At 41.4% G+C, this 21,759-nt stretch overlaps 1 protein-coding gene across 3 annotated transcripts in view; it reads left to right on the top strand.

Moving 5' to 3' along the window:
* TAPT1 (transmembrane anterior posterior transformation 1) overlaps positions 1 to 20,750 on the top strand; it is a 61,413-nt gene extending 40,663 nt beyond the window's left edge. For all 3 annotated transcript variants that reach the window (XM_081019973.1, XM_081019972.1, XM_081019971.1), the window contains 10 exons: positions 4,689 to 4,824; positions 6,071 to 6,168; positions 6,334 to 6,403; positions 8,260 to 8,340; positions 9,877 to 9,986; positions 11,756 to 11,815; positions 13,749 to 13,817; positions 15,759 to 15,835; positions 16,707 to 16,867; positions 18,936 to 20,750. In XM_081019973.1, the coding sequence (XP_080876099.1) occupies positions 4,689 to 4,824; positions 6,071 to 6,168; positions 6,334 to 6,403; positions 8,260 to 8,340; positions 9,877 to 9,986; positions 11,756 to 11,815; positions 13,749 to 13,817; positions 15,759 to 15,835; positions 16,707 to 16,867; positions 18,936 to 19,153 (1,080 nt within the window). In that variant the 3' untranslated portion in view covers positions 19,154 to 20,750. The remainder of the gene's footprint in view (positions 1 to 4,688; positions 4,825 to 6,070; positions 6,169 to 6,333; positions 6,404 to 8,259; positions 8,341 to 9,876; positions 9,987 to 11,755; positions 11,816 to 13,748; positions 13,818 to 15,758; positions 15,836 to 16,706; positions 16,868 to 18,935) is intronic.
* Positions 20,751 to 21,759: the final 1,009 nt, after the last annotated feature.

The following is a 21,759-nucleotide window of genomic DNA, read 5'->3' as shown; positions in this document are numbered from 1 at the left end:
CACGGAGGACGTTTCTCACTGGACCAAGCTGTTCTTTCATTTTGTCACTTCTGTATTTTCCAGTTGTGGTAAGAATTCACATCTATACAACCTTGTTCGTTACCAAGGTGAGGAACAACCATCTTTTGAATAAACCACAGAACCAAGGAGACTAATTTGAGTCCAGCAACCAGGAAGCCCCCAACGTTCATTATAGCTATTGCAACGGGACAGAGCTCACTCAATTCAACATGCCAGTTGACATGAGAAGGTCTGTCCCGAGGCACTTCAGAACAAAGGCTTATATAGTTGTTCAAAAATCAAACAAGTCATAAAACATCTTCATGTACATCAGGAAAGGTTACAGGTCATGAAAAGCAAAGCATGCATGGCTCCATACTGGTACGTTCACCCCCACAATCACCTTGCAGTGGTGAGGCCATTTGACCATTTTCGGTCTTGGATGTCTGGCATTACCCTAGCAACCTAACCATCAGTGGGAGGGAGGAGCATCATAAAATCCTGGGTTCTCAGATAGCTTCATGGATAGCTGATTAACACTCTGCTGTTAAAATATCTTGCCGTTTTTACCACTTTCATGAGTAGATAAGGAGAGATGGAATGCAGTGTAGGAAGGAGAAACTCACAAATGCAGAACACAAAAAAATCAAGCCGGATACATTCTAAAAGGTTAAATGCAATTAAAGTGAAACATTGAAACATTATTAAAATAATAAAAATATACACCTGGGTTCACTAATTCTTATATCACAGTGCAAAAGCAAAAGTTGGTTTTTTCACTATTTTTCGTAACTTTAAGCCAGGATAATATTCTGTCAAGCCCAAATAGTGCTTGAACATTGGTGGGAGAACTCACAGTTGTATAAAGCACAGTGGATCCGCCCTTCAGTTTGAGGTGCCAGTTCATATAACCAGGGTCTCCATTTGATCCCTGCATGGTTCAAAGCCTACCTGCAACCCTGTGAATTTTTGTACCTGGATCTAGAGAGGATGGTTCACACTTTTTGCAGTAGGGAAGCTCTTTGTTCGCATTTGATGATGTATGCCTTAACTCTGCACCTTGTGCATACTGGAAACCATGGGAGCCCCTTCATCAGGTGGGGCTTCCAGCTAGCTGAAGTGACAAAGAGCCCTAGAATTGCTAATTAGAAATGTTAAAAAATCAGAATTGGACCTTAAAATAATTAAAGGTTAATGTGAAATATGAACTAATAGATTTTAGTGAGTCTACTCTGAGTATGATGTAGGTGGATATCACCCATTATATTTGCCTTCTAGATTTTGATCATTTAGGAAATGTTCATACTTAATGAATATTTCTCACATCAGTGAGGGTGTAGAAGATCAGCAAGGAGCCAAACAAACTCATGTGCGCGCGCGCACACACACACACACACACACATCAAGCAAAATTGAAAGGATAATAATAATAATAATAATAATAATTATACCCCGCCCATCTGGCTGGGCTTCCCCAGCCACTCTGGGCGGCTTCCAACCAAATATTAAAATACAGTCATACATCAAACATTAAAAGCTTCCCTAAACCGGGCTGCCTTCAGATGTCTTCTAAAAGTTTGGTAGTTGTTTATCTCTTTGACATCTGGTGGGAGGGCGTTCCACAGGGCGGGTGCCACTACCGAGAAGGCTCTCTGCCTGGTTCCCTGTAATTTGGCTTCTCGCAGGGAGGGAACCGCCAGAAGGCCCTCGGAGCTGGACCTCAGTGTCCGGGTAGAACGATGGGGGTGGAGATGCTCCTTCAGATATACTGGACCAAGACCATTTAGGGCTTTAAAGGTCAGCACCAACACTTTGTATTGTGCTCAGAAACGTACTGGGAGCCAATGTAGGTCTTTCAAGACTAGTGTTATGTGGTCTCGGCGGCCACTCCCAGTCACCAGTCTAGCTGCTCCATTCTGGGTTAGATGTAGTTTCCGGGTCACCTTCAAAGGTAGCCCCACGTAGAGCGCATTGCAGTAGTCCAAGCGGGAAATAACCAGAGCATGCACTATTCTGGCGAGGCAGTCTGCGGGCAGATAGGGTCTCAGCTTGCGTACCAGATGAAGCTGGTAAACAGCTGCCTTGGACACAGAATTGACCTGTACCTCCATGGACAGCTATGAGTGCAAAATGACTCCCAGGCTGTGCACCTGGTCCTTCAGGGGCACAGTTACCCCATTCAGAACCAGGGAGTCCTCCACATCCGCCCACCTACTGTCCCCCAAAAACAGTAGTTCTGTCTTGTCAGGATTCAACCTCAATCTGTTAGCCACCATCCATCCTCCAACCGCCTCCAGACACTCACACAGGACCTTCACCGCCTTCACCGGTTCTGATTTAATAATAATAATAATAATAATAATAAATTTTATTTATATCCCGCCCTCCCCAGCCGAAGCCGGGCTCAGGGCGGCTAACAACAATCAAATAATCAAAAAATCAAATAATCACACAATCTAAAAATATTTCATTATAAAAATTAATTAAATCAAATTGATGGCAACCAATTAAGCAAAGTTCTGTGCAGGTTGCCAGAGGAGGGAGTCAGGCTGCGCCCTGATCAAAGGCCTGGCGGAACAACTCTGTCTTGCAGGCCCTGCGGAAAGATGTCAAATCCCGCAGGGCCCTAGTCTCTTGTGACAGAGCATTCCACCAGATTGGAGCCGCAGCCGAGAAGGCCCTGGCTCTAGTTGAGGCCAGCCTAACCTCTCTGAGGCCTGGGACCTTGAGGATGTTATTATTTGCAGACCGTAGGTTTCTCTGTGGGGCATACCAGGAGAGGCGGTCCCGTAGGTACGAGGGTCCTAGGCCGTATAGGGCTTTAAAGGTTAAAACCAGCACCTTAAACCTGATCCTGTACTCCACCGGGAGCCAGTGCAGCTGGTATAGTACCGGATGAATGTGATCTCGCAGCGAAGACCCCATAAGGAGTCTCGCCGCAGCATTCTGCACCCGCTGGAGTTTCTGGGTCAGTCTCAAGGGCAGCCCCACGTAGAGCGAGTTACAATAATCCAGTCTGGAGGTGACCGTCGCATGGATCACAGTGGCTAGGTCAGGGCGATTTAAAAGAGAGGTAGAGCTGGGTATCATCTGCATATTGATGGACACCCAGCCCAAACTCCCTGATGATCTCTCCCAGCGGCTGCATATAGATGTTGAAAAGCATGGTAGTGGTAGTGGTGCTCTTGCCCATTTTCTTCCCGAAAGAGCTCTTAAAACTGCGCCCCAGTGGTCCTGTTAAGCTCCCGCCACCAGAAAGCTGTTGAAATCGGGTGACGAGTGTCTGATGGCTGGAAACTGCTGAGTCAGGCCTGGCTGGTCCGTCTCGGTAGAGACTCTCTTGCAAAAGCACTGCAGGTACAAACAAGCAGACAAATCGTACAGCGCCAGGCTGAATTCTGACAGGCCAGGCACATGGCACAGTGTCTTCGCTTCCTATCTGGGAAGATGATCCAAACTTATTCTCCTCCTCCTGCTTGGGATGGGTGTGGGCAGTGCAGAGTCCTACACGTCTTTCCTTCCCATCCATCTGCTGCCTCTTGTTCATCTTCCCCCAGGCCCCATTTTGCATTTCAGGGCTCACTCCAGATTTCTTTCTTAGGGTGCCTCCTTTTCTCCCCATGACTGCTCTTGGGGTTCTTTGGCATCTTCTTTTTTCTTGAGAGTATTTTCTGCACTGTATTTTCAGCAACTGCACTGTATCAGCCCTCTGACCAGACATTCATAGTTCTATTTCCACAGCTGCAGTGACGTGACATTCCAGCAGTTTTGCTCTTGCCCTATTGGGGGAACTAACATGTGCAGTCAGTTTATATTATCAATACAGTGGTACCTCGGGTTAAGTACTTAATTCGTTCCAGAGGTCCGTACTTAACCTGAAACTGTTCTTAACCTGAAGCACCATTTTAGCTAATGGGGCCTCCTGCTGCTGCTGCTGCGCCGCCGGAGCACAATTTCTGTTCTCATCCTGAAGCAAAGTTCTTAACCTGAAGCACTATTTCTGGGTTAGCGGAGTCTGTAACCTGAAGCGCCTGTAACCTGAAGCGTATGTAACCCGAGGTACCACTGTATATGGCATTTTCTGCTCCACAATTTAGCTCTTCAAGTTGAATTTAAAAACATTAATTGCAGGGCACACAAATACTTCTGCATCCTTTTAATGATGTGGCTTCAAACAGCATTCCATGGGACTCTAGTTTCTTAGAAGACTATCAGGGACTTCTCAGGGGAAAAAATAATCTCTGAATGACATTTATTGACCATTACCAATTGTTCCCTGCACTGTAGAACCCCAAAGGTTCTGGGTTGCACTGTTTTGTTCACACAGGTTAATGGTGGAATCTGATAGGTCTGGCCAATGCTCCACATAAGGGGCCTTTGTGCTTGAAGCAGAATTGTAAAACTTCTATAACACACAGGCATTCCATGGCCAGTCAGCAGCAAGGATACTTTGCAGATGTTGAAGGGAAAGCTACTTGGAAGTAGAAACTTTGAAAACAAAAAACTAACTTGGTTTTGAATATCCTATTTGTATTTCGTGTTGGACACTGACATGTTAAGAGTATGCAGTAATTAATGGAAAAATAAACTCTGTTGCCTTTGTTTAAGAGGAACATAGCTGACAAAATTAAACTATCTTGATTTATACTTCCTTGGTGTATTTTCTCTCTCTCTCTCTCTCTTTCTAGGTAGCTGATCGTTTGTTTTCATCTTTTGGTCAAGATATTTTGGATGCTCTTTACTGGACAGCTACAGAACCAAAAGAGAGAAAAAGGGCACACATAGGTGTGATTCCCCATTTTTTCATGGCGGTGCTGTATGTCTGTATCCTTTTGTGTCAGAATTGCAGTTCATTTTCATCTCTATGAATGCTAAAATAGTATTTAAAATGCATGGATTTGAGGACCATTATGTTTTATCTACAAACCTATTCAAAGTTCTGTGTCAGAATCTTCATCTTAATTAATGTAAGAACTAAAACTGGATTTTTTTTTTAAAAAAAGTAAATTAAAAACCTTCTATTGGGCAAGAATTAACTAAGGAGAACTCCTCAGTCCAGCCATGCAGGACTTGTACTTAAGCTGTCCATTTAACACAAACTATAGCCAAGAACAAACCTTGTTGATATCCTGCCTTGTCCACATTTCATGTTTTTCCTGCTAACCTTGCTTTTAATGCTTGCCCCTGGCCTGGCTTGCATTAACTCTTCGCTAAACCATGGCTAAACCAAGGAGCCAGCGTGCAGGTGCTGGGAGGGAAAATGGCAGCTACTTATTTCCTTCCCTGGCCCTGCCGCTGCTATGCTACCTAGAGCTGAGCCATGGTTGTGTTTATTGTTAAACCTAAACCCAGAGTTGTATTTTGTCTGGAGAAGAAAAACCAAAGTGGTTCACTACATTACCAAATGGATAACAAATATTTGTAGGGCATGCACACCCACGTCTCTCAGGGATAGTGGTAGCAAAGCAGTACAAGTAATTGTGGAACCTTCTCTTGGAATGCTTAAAATCATGCAATGGACATGGTTAATATAACTGCATGTTTATCAGCAAGCTACTCCATAGTATAGCACAGGCATAGGCAAACTCGGCCCTCCAGCTGTTTTGGAACTACAACTCCCATCATCCCTAGCTAACAGGACCAGTGGTCAGGGATGATGGGAGTTGTAGTCCCAAAACATCTGGAGGGCCAAGTTTAACTATGCCTGGTATAGCACAATGATACTTAAAAGTCTGCTTTGGTATCTTAAAACTTAGTGTAATACAGTGGTACCTCTGGATGTGAACGCGATCCGTTCCGGAGCCCCATTCGCATCCAGAAGCGAACGCAACCCGCATCCGCGTGTGTCGCGATTCGCCGCTTCCACGCATGCGCGTGACATCATTTTGACCGTCTGCTCATGCGCGAGCAGCAAAACCCGGAAGTAACGTGCTCCGTTACTTTCGGGTCGCCGCAGTGCACAGCCCGAAAATACTTACCCTGAAGCTACTTCAACCCGAGGTATGACTGTATATATTGCAATTTAATATTTTCTTCTAAAAAGCATTTACCTTAACATATATGACTACAGTCTTGCATGCTATCCTTATAATGGTCCAAGCAACGACACTCAATGTAGCCTTCAACTCGCACAACAAGTCACTTCTTACTATCATGATGTCTAACAATGTAAGTGTTTTATAGATACATTTGCCTCACTGGCTTTGGCAACTATGATGTGTGACAGTACTTCTGTTAAATGATTTATATGTTCTCAGTCAACATATTTTGTAGAAAATGTTTTTTTTAAAAAAAAAATAGAAGTATAAGAGTGTTACTTTCTTTAAATCGCAGTTTGTTGAAATTAAAGGAAGCGTTTTCAAGAAGTTTGAAAAGAATAATCTGTTTCAGATGTCAAACAGTGGTATGTACATATATGTGAGCTGCTAATTCAGGAGTGTGTGCTTCTAATACATTATATATGATGTAGCATGTGTGAAATCAGTGGTGGTGGTATTTCATAAAATCCTGCGTGATCATAATTTGTGGTGTTCCTCTTCAAGTATGGCAAGGGGCTTGTTCACCACCCCGATCCGGGTTGGGATATGTTTTACTCTTGAACAGCAGTACTGAAAATAAAACCATGGGTGAGTTATGAAGTGGTGTACAATTTTAATCCTGTTTTGAGGTTTCCCTATTTTTAATCAGGCTAATAAAGATAAGTTGGAACCAGACTAAGTTGTAATCAAGTCCCACAGAGCAGAATAATGAAGTTAGTCGTGTTGACTATTGTTTCATACTGACTTTCATGAAACCCACTCATGAGTAACGTTCTTTGGCTCCCACCCTAATGAAGTAGCAGTTCTTTTATAGATATGTATGTATTTTGGTCTGGTTCACATATAAAATTAAGCCAAACTGTAGCCTAATGCAAATGTATGAGCTCCTGGTGAAGAAGCTGTGTCTGCTCCTGCGCTGACCTAAGCCATGGTTTGGTTTAGCATGTCATCCCAACCAGACTCGTGCTTTAACTCTGTGCAGACAAGTTATACATTGTGACCAAGGTTTGTCCACCTTACTTGGTTTTGAGATGAAATCCAGTCTTCAGTCCATGTACCCCACTGCTGTCTTCTAATTCTGTGCAGTGTAGGCGCATCACTTGCATGAATTCAATTAAACTCACTTGGCTCTGGCAGCCGCCTTCCTTTGCATTGGGGAGAGAGAAAGGAAGGGAAGGCAGTTAAGAGACACCCCCCTTTGCTAGCAGCCAGGTAAATTTTGACTATATTCAGTGTTGCTTATATGCTTTGCCTCTGGAGCGGAACCCCCAGGTGTGGTGCAGCTATACTATATTCAGATTTTATTATGTGTTAAATTCATAACACTGTTAAAAATACCAAAAATCTTTTGTCACTCTCTACATGTTTCAAGGGATGTGGGTGGTGCTGTGGGTTAAACCACAGAGCCCAGGACTTGCAGATCAGAAGGTCAGCGGTTCGAATCCCCACGACGGGGTGAGCTCCCGTTGCTCGGTCCCTGCTCCTGCCAACCTAGCAGTTTGAAAGCACATCAAAGCAAGTAGATAAATAGGTACCGCTCCAGCAGGAAGGTAAACGGCGTTTCTGTGAGCTGCTCTGGTTCGCCAGAACTGGCTTAGTCATTCTGGCCACATGACCCGGAAGCTGTACGCCGGCTCCCTCGGCCAATAAAGTGAGATGAGCGCCGCAACCCCAGAGTCCTTCACGACTGGACCTAATGATCAGGGGTCCCTTTACCTTTTACATGTTTCAAACACTTAAACTTAAGTTCATTCCTGCCTCCTTAAACTAGAGGCCTGTGCGGAAGACCCACTGAATGCTGTGGGACTCACTTTCTGAGTAAATATGCATAGGATTGCACCGTGTGATTAGCAATGATTTTTCATTTTTTTTCAGATGTTACATATAGCAGTAATTATTAAATCAAGCCAACTTATGATCCAGTATTGTAGAGCATCACTTTTGCCGTTCCCTGAGGAAGAATACAGTTGTATATTATTCCAGATGTGCATAGAACAAATGAACAATAAAGGCAACTTATTTTCCACATTCGGATTGTTAGGTTGGATTTGATGAATCCATACATCAGTTGCGAACTTGTTCCATGCTCTTGCATAGAGTGCAGCTTTTTATAAGTAATATTAATCCACTGCTAAATTTAGCCTCTGTATAAGAACTCTTCTGCAGAATGGTGATGCAAATTGCTATTTTTGTAGCCTTAAAAGTTTATTATTCTTTTTAGATATAAAGGAGAGATTCACCAACTATGTGCTGTTACTGATAGTTTGTCTAAGAAACATGGAACAGTTTTCATGGAATCCAGGTAAAGTATATTTCCAGACAAGAAATATAGAATAAAAATTTGGAGACATTTTAGTTGTATTGACTGCCAGCAGCATAAACATAATTTGGCTGTACCTATTTTAATGCAAAAGTGGTTGACTTGATTAATTCTTCAGTATGTTATCTGTGTATTGTCACTGGATCTTATTATCATGTGTGTACGCTGTATTAATGATTTATCCAAGTGCTTTAATTCAGGTTAAAACATAATGCATAATGCTCTTGGTAACAGAGCAGGAGAGGAACAAAGTGTTGCAATTTCCTCTCTGTGCATGAGCACACTGGTTCTTTCACAGTGAGCCATGAACACTATAGTGTTACGTGCTAATGAGACTATAGAGGGTTTTCTGTGGGCTGAAGTTTTCTAATTTTTCAACAAAATAGTGTTATCTTCCTGCCTCATTCACACCAAAAGTTAGCACTCCAGAGCTCATTCTTTTGTATATACCCTGTCATGCCTAAGAAGGAGTGGCATTTGCTGGACGTCTGCAGGGACCTTATATTCTATAAATAATAATAATAATTAATAATAAATTTTTATTTGTACCCCGCCCTCCCTGGCCGGAGCCGGGCTCAGAGCGGCTAACATCATATAAATAATACAACATGCATAAAAACAAAGGATCGATCGATTAAAATGCATCCCGAAATTAATTCAAATAAATTAAAATTAAAGTTAAAACTGGACAGATGACAATCCTCAGGTTAAAATTGAAAGCGGTTGATACTCACCAGGTCTTTCAGAAAGAAAGAAAAATGTTTCTACTGCTACTCTCTGGATGGCTGTTAATATAGGCCTAACTCATTCCTCCACCAGCTTCTCCTGGATGATATCTGGCACATTCTGTTAGAAGGATGTCTGCAAGTATTTTTTTAAGAGAGCCTCACTGAAAAGATTTGCAGAGCCAAAGCACATGTCTTAATTCACAATGCATCATTGATTCCTTTCTCTTCCTGTGGCTGCCTTTGATCACAAAGCCCTCCCAAAGAGCACTGGATGTTTAGGCCCTGTTATTTTGGCACAGGAGTATTCATGCTTTCACTAAGATACACTGCTTTTGGCTATCCCCATGTTCATTAAATTCTGCAGGACCCTGTTGAGAGAAGAAGAAGAAACATCTTACTTGGTGAACACCTGTTATTCCCATAGATTCTAGCTATCCAGATCATAATTTAGGCCTTCTGTTACTAGGAAGTGGAACCTACCCCCAGTCATGAATGAGACTCTTATCTATGAGAAGAACAGAAATTAATCACATGAGAATTTCTTAATTTGTATGTACAACACTTCAGAAGAGTTACATTGGTGTGGATTATGGCCAAGTGTGTGATATTGTAGCTTGTGTGGTGCAGAAACTTCTGCAATTATTACCTTGGCATTTCCTGAGGTTTCTAACACGTAGACATTTGCAGCTTCAGGTTCTGACTGTTGGGCCAAACAGTATGTACTTACCTTTTTCTGCCATTGGTTTTTTGTGACACATTTGTACATCTGACATTCACCCTGTCTTTTCAGATCATCTCTGGGTATTGTTTCCAGATGTTTGTATGGTGATTGCATCAGAAATTGCAGTAGATATTGTAAAACATGCTTTTATAACAAAATTCAATGACATCACAGCTGATGTAAGTATATTGTTGAACCACTGTACATTTCAATTTGAAATTGGGTATGATGCGGTCTTAGCATGGATGCAGTATCTATATGAAGAAGGCTCGTGTAGGGCTCATTAAACACCTCTTTTCTATTCAGGGTGGTAAATCAAGAATTGTGAGGAGGTGCAAAGGAGCCCTCCATATTGGTTAAGTAGGCATTGAAATGGCAAATATGCTTCACTTGTAAGCAACTGTAAAATGATGCAAATTTCATAGATATGCTACCAGTATAATAATGTCATTACGCTCAATTACTTGGAGTGCTGCGTTGCTTCACCTCAAAATGGGTGTTGAAGGCCTGTAAAAGGTGCTGAAAAGAGTAAAAGGGGGGGAAATGATAATGAGATTGGAGTGACTTCCCTATGAAAAAGGGTTCCAATGTCTGGAGCTTTTTAGTGCGGAAGGAATGTGAGCTCAGTACAGATCTGATACACAAAACAAGTTCCTGGGCTTTAGAATTCTTTAATTCAAAGTGTATATCTTCTGCTCCTAGCTCTGCTTGGTTGATCTTGGGGTTTTAGTAAAAAAGGAACAAACCCAAAATTACAAGATGAAAATGTGTTGTCTGCTAACGCCACAAGCCTTGTCCATCTCATATTAGCCATTAAAATTGTGTTTTAGTTTCAAGGACATTATAAAGAATAAGAATAGAGGCAAATATTTTCCCTTCATTGCATTCGTGTGCACATATGTTCATTTAGGAAGCGAGGTCAGATATAGACAGTGTGGCTGGATTTGCAAAGTAGCAGCAGTATAGTGTGGAAGCACATTTAATAAATGCACTTAATAAGTTATATTGTGCCAAAGGCAGTTATACATGGCCTACTTTTGTATAATGAGTGCAGAAATAATGCAGTGAAAAATGGAAATGATAGCTCTAGCCTACTAGATTTATTATGGTACCCAGACCTGTGAGGTTTCTTATTAACACATAGATTTTATTAATAAATAATACTGATACTACGAAGTACCCGATTTCACACACACCCCATTTGAAGGGAATGGCCATTGCAAATGCTGAATCAGAATTAGGCTTAGTAGCCTGAAAGTAGACACATACCTTTTTTAAAAAAAGCTTATTCAGCTAGTGTCCAAGTGGATGTTCAGCTTTCCACCCACTTGTCGAGTTTTAATGTTCTTTGGAATAATATCAGAAAACAAGAGTTGCACCTTACTCCAGCTATATGCTTGGATGTAAGATTAACTTATAAACAAGCAAGCCTATAAATACTAGTTTTTATGAGAGAAACATGCTTAAGTGATTGCAGCAAAGGAGGTCAGTGATGTATAATGGTTTATAGACTCAATGTTTTCTCTATTCATACTGAGCTTTTCTGGAACAAAGCACTTAACTATCAGCCATATCTACAGCACACTGTTGGATATGGGCTCTTAAATGCTTATGGAGCTCTTGCATGGATAAACTTTAATAGATGTTTCATCTTAGTACCTGCATCGTTTTCTCTGCTTGATACTGCATATGGGTTGAGCAGAACCCTGTGTACATAAGAATATCCACACAGCACTGGACTGATCCAACAGAATCTGCTTTTTCCTATCCTATATCATAGGAATCCTATTGTTAAGCTTACTCTTCAATGATAAATGCGTATCTGAGAAACAGTACGGCAATGCTAAGTGTGCTAATCCTAAATTTATTTTTAATAATTACAGTACTCATTTTATTGCTGGTATTTACTTTGATCAGAATGAAAGGACTTGTGTTGCTCTGTTTTCAGGTCTACAGTGAATACAGAGCCAGTCTTGCATTTGACCTTGTTAGCAGTCGACAGAAAAATGTAAGTAGCAGAATGAAAAATGCCTGTTCCTTACACTAAAGGACGTGCCTGGTTTTATTCCAGAAAATGGAATCCATCAGTTAATCAGAAATTGTGTTGGTCTCCCAAGTGTTAGAAAAAGCTTACTTCACTCTTTGCACAGGGAATTAAAATGATGTGTACAAGTTTAATGTGATTCACTTGACATTTAGTTTTATATTAGTCTGTTTTCTTTTTTGCCATTCTATTTTAAAATATTGTTATTCACAATCTTCAGCATTCAAACTAAATAGGATGCTAGTACCTAACTATGCTGTGTTCCTGTCTCTATGTGAAGCTGAGCAAACTTCACAAACACATCAGCAGAGCATGTTCTCATGTTCAGATGTAGCAGTGTCGTTTGTTCAGCTCAATGGCAAGTGAGACGCGGGAGAGGCTGGATGAGAACATAAATGTGAGTCAGGGCTGGCGATCAAAGGGATGTGTATAGTTCACTGAAGAATGGAGCAAATATGTGAGAGTTGAGGTAAAGGTAGAGGGACCCCTGACCATTAGGTCTAGTCGTGGCCGACTCTGGGGTTGCGGCGCTCATCTCGCTTTATTGGCCGAGGGAGCGTATGTACAGCTTCCGGGTCATGTGGCCAGCATGACTAAGCTGTTTCTGGCGAACCAGAGCAGCGCACAGAAACCCCGTTTACCTTCCCGCTGGAGTGGTACCTATTTATCTACTTGCACTTTGATGTGCTTTCGAACTGCTAGGTTGGCAGGAGCTGGGACCGAGCAACGGGAGCTCACCCTGTTGCAAGGATTAGAACCGCCGACCTTCTTATCGGCAAGCCCTAGGCTCTGTGGTTTAACCCACAGCGCCACCCATGTCCCGCATGTGAGAGGTGAAGTCAGTGATAATTGAAAACAGAAAGTGCAGTGTCGAAGAAGCAAGCAGAAAAAGCCTGGCAAATGACTGAATGGTCTGGAGGCTGAAGAAGCAGCAGAAACTGGATGTGGGGAGGTTGAGTTGTGTGCACTGTTGAATGTAATGATCAAACAGTAAGAATTTCACAGAAGAGAGAGCAGAAACAAAGCAGTTGTTGGTGAAGACGGGATCAAGAGGAGGTAAGGAAGAGAGGACAGAGGGCAAGTCAGCATAAAAGTTGAAATTGCTAAGGACCAAGTTCGGAGTTTTGTCAGAGAGGAAGAAAGGCAAGCCCGGCCTCAGCCTGTAATGAAGATTGAGTCATGGAATAGGGTGCTAAAGAAGTGTAATGCAGAGATGCAAAGGGAGCAGAATTCAACACAATTAATTTCAAAGGTAGAGAAAAAGTGGAGTAGGGAAGTGGGCAATGGGTGGGACTGACAAATCTGGAAGGAGGGTAGTCATCTGGCCCCCACAACCTTCTGGACACGATTTGTGGGAGAATGAGATACCTGTGAGGGAAAGAGCAGCAACAGTCGCATTGTTCGAGTGTTGAAGGTGGGTTTCAGTGTTGGTATGTAGATGGTAGAGCTGAGATGGGGACTGGGGAAGAGATAAATAGATGAGGTAGCTACCCTAATTTTAAAGGCAGTATCTGTAACTGCATGGTGATGGCTGTCACATTTCATATTTTCCTTAATGTTTATGACATTCAAGTCCTTCCTTTAGATAACGCAGCCGTAGTATGCCATTAAATGTCTTTGTAATCTGCTGATACAATGTGTGATGGCTTGATCCTTCTTTATAGGTCAGTGAATTTAAATTGCATTAATTTTAATTGGATTCACACACACAAATATATTTGCCATTTTATGAGGCAAGTTTCAACAGTTTAAAATGTGATTTTGTTCTTTTTCAAATGGATGCTTCAGGGAAGGTTGATGCCATCGAAAATGTGTAGCCAGTCCCAGTGGAACTAGCTCTGTTATTTTTGTTTTCTACCCTTAATTTAAAAACTCAGGTTCAATTCTTTTCTCCTAGGCATACACAGATTACAGTGACTCCGTTTCCAGGAGAATGGGCTTTATTCCTCTCCCATTGGCTGTTCTAGTAAGTCATGTCTTCGTTGTCATTTTGCAAACTCCCTTGGTAAGTGGTGAAAATTTTACCAAGGGATGAAATATATTCCAAAACCCTTGAATTGCTATTTTTGAAGAGGGGTATTATGTGATGTAGCCCCAGAACATAGTTTCCTCAAGTACTGTGAGGTTAAAGCTTGGCTGAAAATGATATATATTCTTATGTAGCTAGCTTTTAAAATTAAAATGTCTCTTTAGACTTTACTGTGAGAGCTTGGGTTTTGGTGATACAGACTTCCAAGTTAAAAACGTAGTAAACGAAACCTAAAATGATCCTGCAAAAATGTCCGAAAGGGGAAAAAATATTCTCTATAAAAAGCAACTAGCAGAAAGCCCCAGCAGCAGAGAGAGAGCAAAATTAACAAATGCCTGGGAGAAGAAACGGCTTGTAGCCTTGCACTGGAAAGAAGATGATGTTGGTGGCAGGTAAACTTTCTTGAGGAGAATACTCCACAAATGGAGGTCCACTTGTTACCAGCCTCCACATCTTTGCTGAAGGGGACACTCAGAGGAAGGCCTTTAATAACAAGGAGTCTACTGCTGGAAAAGTGTTCTATAAGGTATTGGAGTCCCAAGCCATGTAAGGCTTCATAGGTCTAAACCAGCACTTAAAATTTGCTCCAGAAATTTATTGGAAGCCAGTACATATGTTCAATAACTAAGTTATGCACCACCTGTAGTTTCCAGCCAATCTTCAAAGGCAGCCTCAGGTGCCACACATTGCAGCAATCTAACCTTGACGTTACCAGAGCAGAGACTAGATCAGGCATAGGCAAACTCGGCCCTCCAGATGTTTTGGCCTACAACTCCCATCATCCCTAGCTAACAGGACCAGTGGTCAGGGATGATGGGAGTTGTAGTCTCAAAACATCTGGAGGGCCGGGTTTGCCTATGCCTTGACTAGATGCTAGATTATCCACACCTACATTGCTGGACCACCAGCCAAAGCTGGTAGAAGGCACTCTGAGCTGCTTGGACAGTATTGGTTCCAGAAGTATCCCTCAAGCTACAAACCTGGTCCTTCAAGGGAAGCATAATCCCATTCCAGATTGGTTTATCATTATCACTTACCGTATTTTTCGCTCTATAAGATGCACCAGACCACAAGACGCACCTAGTTTTTGGAGGAGGAAAACAAGAAAAAAGGTATTCTGAATCTCAGAAGCCAGAACAGCAAGAGGGATCACTACGCAGTGAAAGCAGCAATCCCTCTTGCTGTTCTGGCTTCTGGGATAGCTGCGCAGCCTGCATTCGCTCCATAAGACGCACACACATTTCCCCTTACTTTTTAGGAGGGAAAAAGTGAGTCTTATAGAGCAAAAAATACGGTACATACTTACATTGTCAGAGGAACCACTCACCAACAATATATTTGTCTTGTCTGGACTGAGCTTCAAATTACTGACCCTCGTCGAGTCCATTACCTTTGTCAGTACTGGTTCACCACATCAGCCACCACAACTGCTTGTGATGAAAGGAATAAATAGAGCTGTGTGGTCAACATATTGATGACAATACCTTCCTGCAGAGCCCCACCTTGACAACCTTAGGGGTCTGAGCAGCACTCACCTTTCACCTGTTGGAATTGGCTAAGTAGAACTAGAACCACTACAAAGCAGTACTTCCACCACTACCTTGGACAGCTGAATGAAAAGACAATATGAAAGGGGAGGAGAGATCCCACAGCCAGCTTTGAAGAGTAGTTAAGATAAAGTCACGCTACTGAAATTATTACTCTATGTGTTTCAAAAGACGCAAGGTTTCTTAAAAAGGATGATGTGTAGAAAGATAGAAAATATCTGAAATTCTGTTACATAATTATTAGAACTATTTTCATTTTTCAATGCCCAGATTTGTTATCGTTCTTTTATTTTAAAAATGCTTAACTGTGTTAACTCATTTCTTCCTCTAGCTCATCAGAGTTGTTACAAGTTCAGTAAAAGTTCAAGGAGTCTTGGCTTATGCTTGTGTTGTTCTCTTCTACTGTGGGTAAGTACAGATCAAACAATTTGTAAAAATGTTTCATTTAGGAGACTTTAATTGGAAGAATTGATGTAAGCAGTATACAGTAGTACCCTGGCTTACGTTACCCTCAGGTAACATAAACTTCGGGTTGAGAAAGCGGCAAACCCGGAAGTGTTTTGCTGCATGCGCAGAAGCGCACTACCTCATCGTGCGCATGCGCAGAAGCAGTTCCTCTGGTTGCAGAAACCTCAGAGCTCCGGAACGGATCCTGTCCGCAACCGGAGGTAGCACTGTAGTTGGATAAAGTCACTTTTGACAGACAGAAGTGAGCCATGGGAAAGTGTTCTTTATGTATTAGGTAATAATGTAAAGCACTTGATTATGTACTTGCACCTTCTTTATAGCAACCCATACTACACACACCTATGGATCTGAATGACAATTTATGTGGTCCAGGGACCCAAATTGTCAAAATGCTTCTGCTCTTGACTCATTTTGGTTTTCTTCCTTGGCATCTTTTTGGCAGTTGTGGGGGGTCATGACAAATGCAAGCAACTGGATGGCTTTGCCATACTTCACAAGCATAAAATGCTTTTCTTTATATATAATAATGTGCAGCCCCCATTGCAGGATTTGTAGTGCTACATCAGTATCCTGTATTTGCATGAAGTCAGGATGGGGTAGGGGAGCAAAACGAAAGCAGGTTGCACAATAGCATGGCCATGGCATGGGAGTGAGAAGGTGGAAACACTCAGAGGGGGAAAGTGGTGGCTTAGAAGAATGGCAGAAATTTGAATCAGGCAGGGATGGAAGAGACAGAGAGGGAAGAAGTGGCGATTCTGACATATCCACTTCCTGTTTTTGGAATCACTTCATACATACTTGTTGCTTGCAGGTTGATATCACTCAAAGTACTTAATAGCATTGTGCTCTTGGGAAAGTCATGCCAGTACGTCAAAGAAGCAAACATGGAAGAGAAGTTGTTCAACCCTCCTCCTGCTAGCACCCCAGGCAAACCACTAGGCAAATCACAAAGCAAGTACAAGCCCACTCAAGGTGAGCGGAACCTATTACTTCTGGACTTCTGTCATATCTCTCGTCTACTGTGCAGCGTCGCTTTGTCCTTGGAAGCACCAACTAAAGTGTTAGGAAACCGCAGGGGTCCATATAACTCAAAGTATTACCTCCAGTATTGACCCAACAAAAGACATCTTCGTGTTTTTGATCACTTAAAAATATCTGGCACTTTGGGGAAAATGCCAAATATTCACTGTTCTGAATTAGAACAGACCTGAATTTTTAATTTCTCCAGGAAGAATAAGAGGCCTTATTGTGGGATCAGGGCAAAGTTAATGAAGCTGGCTGGTTTCAACCATCCATTGTTAAAATTAACCACAGCTTGGGGTTCACAATTAAGGCTGAATTGAAATCTAAAGCAAAACCTCTGAACTTCTTGCAGCCATGCTTGCAGAGATGAGAGGGGAAAGCGGAGTATGTGAGCCCACAGGAAGTTAAGGTCTTTTCCATTTCTATATTTTTTTTCAAAGCACAGCATTTGGTTTTTGTTTTATCCTAGTCTTACAAGGCGCTCCCAGCATTTTTTCAGTTAAGCAGCTTACTAAGCCTACACTCCATTAGTTTCAGTAATGTTAAAACATCATGCACTCCTGGTCCATTCTTCATGCCCTACGAACAGTAATAGCACCACATTTGAGAACAGAGGAACTCAAGTCACAGTATTGGGATTAAAGTATATTAGTCCAGTCAGTTACTAACTTCTAACAGACTACTTCATCTTATCTGGGTTATTTATAAGCACTTTGAACAGGGCAATTCCAAAAATTATATTGAATTTGATCATTTTATTTCTTAAAAGATTCACCTTTGTTTTCATTGCTCCTAACAACAGGCTTAGGGATTTGGGTGGCGTTGTGGTCTAAACCACTGAGCCTCTTGGACTTGCCGATCAGAAGGTTGGCGGTTCAAATCCCCGTGACGGAGTGAGCTCCCGTTGCTCGGTCCCAGCTCCTGCCAACCTAGCAGTTCGAAAGCACGCCAAAAAGTGCAAGTAGATAAATAGGTACCGCTCCGGCAAGAAGGTAAACGGCGTTTCTGTGCACTGCTCTGGTTTCACCAGAAGCGGCTTAGTCATGCTGGCCACATGACCTGGAAAAACTGTCAGCGGACAAACGCCGGCTCCCTCGACCAGTAAAGCAAGATGGGCGCTGCAACCCCAGAGTCATCTGCGACTGGACTTAACTGTCAGGGGTCCTTTACCTTTACCTTCCTTTACAACAGACTTGGCTTCCAATAAACTAAGCTTTTAAGAAAATGCGATAGAATGGTTTTTGAGTTATTACTTATTTACTATGTAGCCTGATTAATTCCATAAAGTTTTAAATTTCAGTATCTGATGTGGCATGGTTGAGGCCACCCAACCCAGTGGCTAGGGTATAAATAATAACATTATTATTATACATCTGATTTCAGCAGAGCAGGGCTGGGAAACCTCTTTTGGCCCAACAACCAACCTTCCAAGGGTTGGGCAAGCTCAAAGGTGAAAGAGAATTGGGCAAAAGAAAATAAAGAACATTCCACCCAGTGTAGCAAATTAAAGTGAAATAAAAACTGATCTCTGGTAAATCACTATCTCCATTTGTGCTTTTGAAGGACAGTAAAGTGTAGAGTTGGTGTAAATCATGTGTCAGCGAGCCATTCATCCTTCCCTGCTTTTGTTTAGCATTTCTTTGTAATCACTAGCAACTTCTGCCATAACTGAGCTCCCTTACTTACTGGAGTTGTCAGAGAGGGCTGGTATGGTTTTATCTTTAACAACCTGAAGGTATCAAAAAGGTTATTTTACATTAGAAATGCAAAAGTTAGAAGGTTACTGACATGGCTTAAACAGGAGTATGTAACACTACTGTCAACAAAAGAGAGAAATTCTGTGGCAGGATTTTATGCACCTGATACCCCAAGTTGCCTTGCATATCTGTTGAACAGATCTTTAACTTGCTAACCCTGCAGTGCAGTGACAAGCCAATAAACATACAGATCTATAATCAGTGTCTTCTCCCACTGTGCGAAGTCCTAATTTCTATTTTCCATGCATGAATTTCCACAGATGAAAACCTGTCTGCTTCCGTGACCAGTCAGCCTGTACACCAGAAGGAAAATGCAGTGCCGCAGCTTGTGACAAGCAACTCGGATCAGTTCCTGACAACTCCTGATGGAGATGAGAAAGATATAAGCCAGGACAGTTCCGAGTCAAAACACAGATCTGCAAAGAAAGATTTGTTGGAGATAGACAGGTTTACAATTTGTGGAAACAGAATTGACTAAACTTTTGTAAATAAAATGTGCTTAGTATACTGAGCTGTTGGGACAGCAGGCGCTGCCACGATGGATGGGTGCCAAACAAGGCACTTAAAAATATTTATTTAAAAACTTAAATTATTAATGGCAGACCTATTACAGTGAATAACTTGGCTTGATAACCAATCAAGCTTCACATGGTTAACTTGGTTGTTTTGGAAAATGTGAGTTTTGAGAGATCTTCCGCTTGGCAAAGCTACGGCATCGCTTTCCTGAAAAATAACGTGTGAAATATATTTAAATCCATTTTTACGAAACAGTGCTTCCAGAACGCATCACTATTCATAAAGCCCCTTAATTAGAAGGATAACATTGGGAACGTGTTTGCGTCTTTAACAACAAGCGTCCCTTTCTGCTTTCATAAGCCACTACAAAACATTTCAAAACTCTTCACCTGCCAAAAGACTTTTTCAAACTTTTAGTAGAATACATAATCAAGATATTCTTGCTACGAGAGGATTGTTCAAAATGTATTTCATCTAATCCAAATAAATCGCCCTTAAAGGAAATATTTACTGCATACTATTTTTGTCTAAATGTTAAGACTGTAGCCAGAAATTGACCAACAACAGGGAATAGTGGAATGTGCGATAACTGGGCAAGAACAGCTTTTTCTTCCTTTCTGTTTAATTTGCACTGTGTTTTAAACATGAAAAGCTTGAGTCTGTAAATGTTAAAAGTGTACAAGCTTGGGGGAGGAAGGGCAAAATCAACCTGTGGGATTGCACTTGGCACTTAAAGATGTTTCACTTGCAACTGTGAGCCCTTGCATTGAAATAGACAAAATAAGTTACTTGCACATGGTAATGTGTCAATCAGCTAAGAGCATTTCTTTGACTTTGCTGGAAAAGCTGCACATGGCCAAAAATGGAGACAGCCTCAAATAGGTGGTTTTAGTTTTAGACTTTTAAGTAGAAGGAATGTTGCTTTAGAAGTACTTGGGCTTTGAAGTATGAAGCTGTTTTACTTGGGGTGCATAGGGCTTGGGAAACAGGCAAAGAGCAATTCAAGAAGGGTTGAATCTGGAATAACAGACATTTCAGGTCAGCATAGTGAGAAAGCCTGCTGCACTCAAAGTGCTTTCTTGCTACCTGATGGGCAATGTCTACAAAACACAATGCAATATTTAAAACTTTTTAAATATGAGATTTTTTTTTGTGCTGATTAGATCTTTGTTGGTTCATTTATTAGCTATTGCAAAGTGGCCCAGAAAAGAATGATAAGTTATACTAAATTTTAAAATTCAAAATACATGTTTATTCCTCCAAAGCTGCAGATACTGTTGCTAAAATAAAATCAGTGTACAGAAATTAAATCCAGATAAAGAGGCTTCAATGCTAAAAAGGTGGAAATATATAGGCTGTTCTGAAGTAGCCATTCACCAGCCCACACCCCTTTTATCAAGCCTCTTTTCTCACTTCAGCTTGAAGAAGTGGCCAAAGTTAAGAATCCAGTGGGAATAGGAATTTTAAAACTAAGCTAGAAATATACAGAAATGATTGTTTCAGATGTGTTCATTTTGACAAATTTTGATCATTAAAATTTAATTCAGAATATTTGTGAATTTGTTGTAATTTAATTTTTATTTAATTGTTGCTCAAGGGAAGCTTGGAATGATTTTTTTCCCTCTTAAATGATATTCTGTATGAATTTTATAAGTGCATCTTGTGTGACAATAAAAAATCAATTTTGTATCCTTTGTTTAAAAAAAATCAAGGCTCTGCTTCTCTTGCTGGAATGAAACTGAGTGTTGAATATGGTTATATGGAACATAATACTTAACATTAGGATCCAGAATACCTTCTGTGTAAGTACAAAGTGCTACTGTGTACACGCAAATGAGGGGTGATATTTCCTTCCAGCAGCAGCATCTCATGGCATTCCACAATGCTTTTGGAGGACAGGAATCTGCCTGTGGAAGGAAGACCTAAATAAACAAAGAAAACCTCTCTGTGATGCTGCTGTATGTGGTCATTTGGATCCTGGTCAATACCTTTCAATTAACTAAATGCTACCTTTTTTGCTAAAGGTTGGTTAACAACCTGTCTCCCTTTGGAAAAATGTGTTTTCATGTTCCTCACTTGAGGGCTTGCTGCTGGAGCTGACATGAATTTACTACAGAACTGATCATAGTTAAATTGATGTGAAATATCTAGATGACACTTTCGGGTATAATGTTGTGGATTTGATGATTCTTCATGAGTTCCAAAGCCAGGCTGGGTAGGAATGAGAGGCATGAGACTCAACTTCGTGGTGAATGTTGGAACCCAATAAAAGTTACTGTTCCCCTGTTCACTCTACCATCTTGATGCTTTATGAACCTCTGCAAGCATGAACCAACTTTTAATAAATCCATACTCTGCCTGTTCATTCACATGTCCACGGTAGATTCATAGCTAATAGTCCATGGTAGCTTAATGTTGTGCGGATGCCCGATTATCGTCTTCCAAAGCAACTACTCTATTCCGAACTTTAAAATGGAAAGCGTAATGCTGGTGGTCAACAAAAGAGGTTTAAAGACCGTCTCAAGGCAAATCTTTAAAAATGTAGTATAAACACCAACAATTGGGAAA

The sequence above is a fragment of the Podarcis pityusensis genome, assembly GCF_964106645.2.
Source record: "Podarcis pityusensis genome assembly, chromosome: 9".
Classification (NCBI taxonomy): Eukaryota; Metazoa; Chordata; class Lepidosauria; order Squamata; family Lacertidae; genus Podarcis; species Podarcis pityusensis.
The sequence above is the reverse complement of the archived record's forward strand: the minus strand, read 5'-3'. Positions and strand labels throughout refer to the sequence as shown.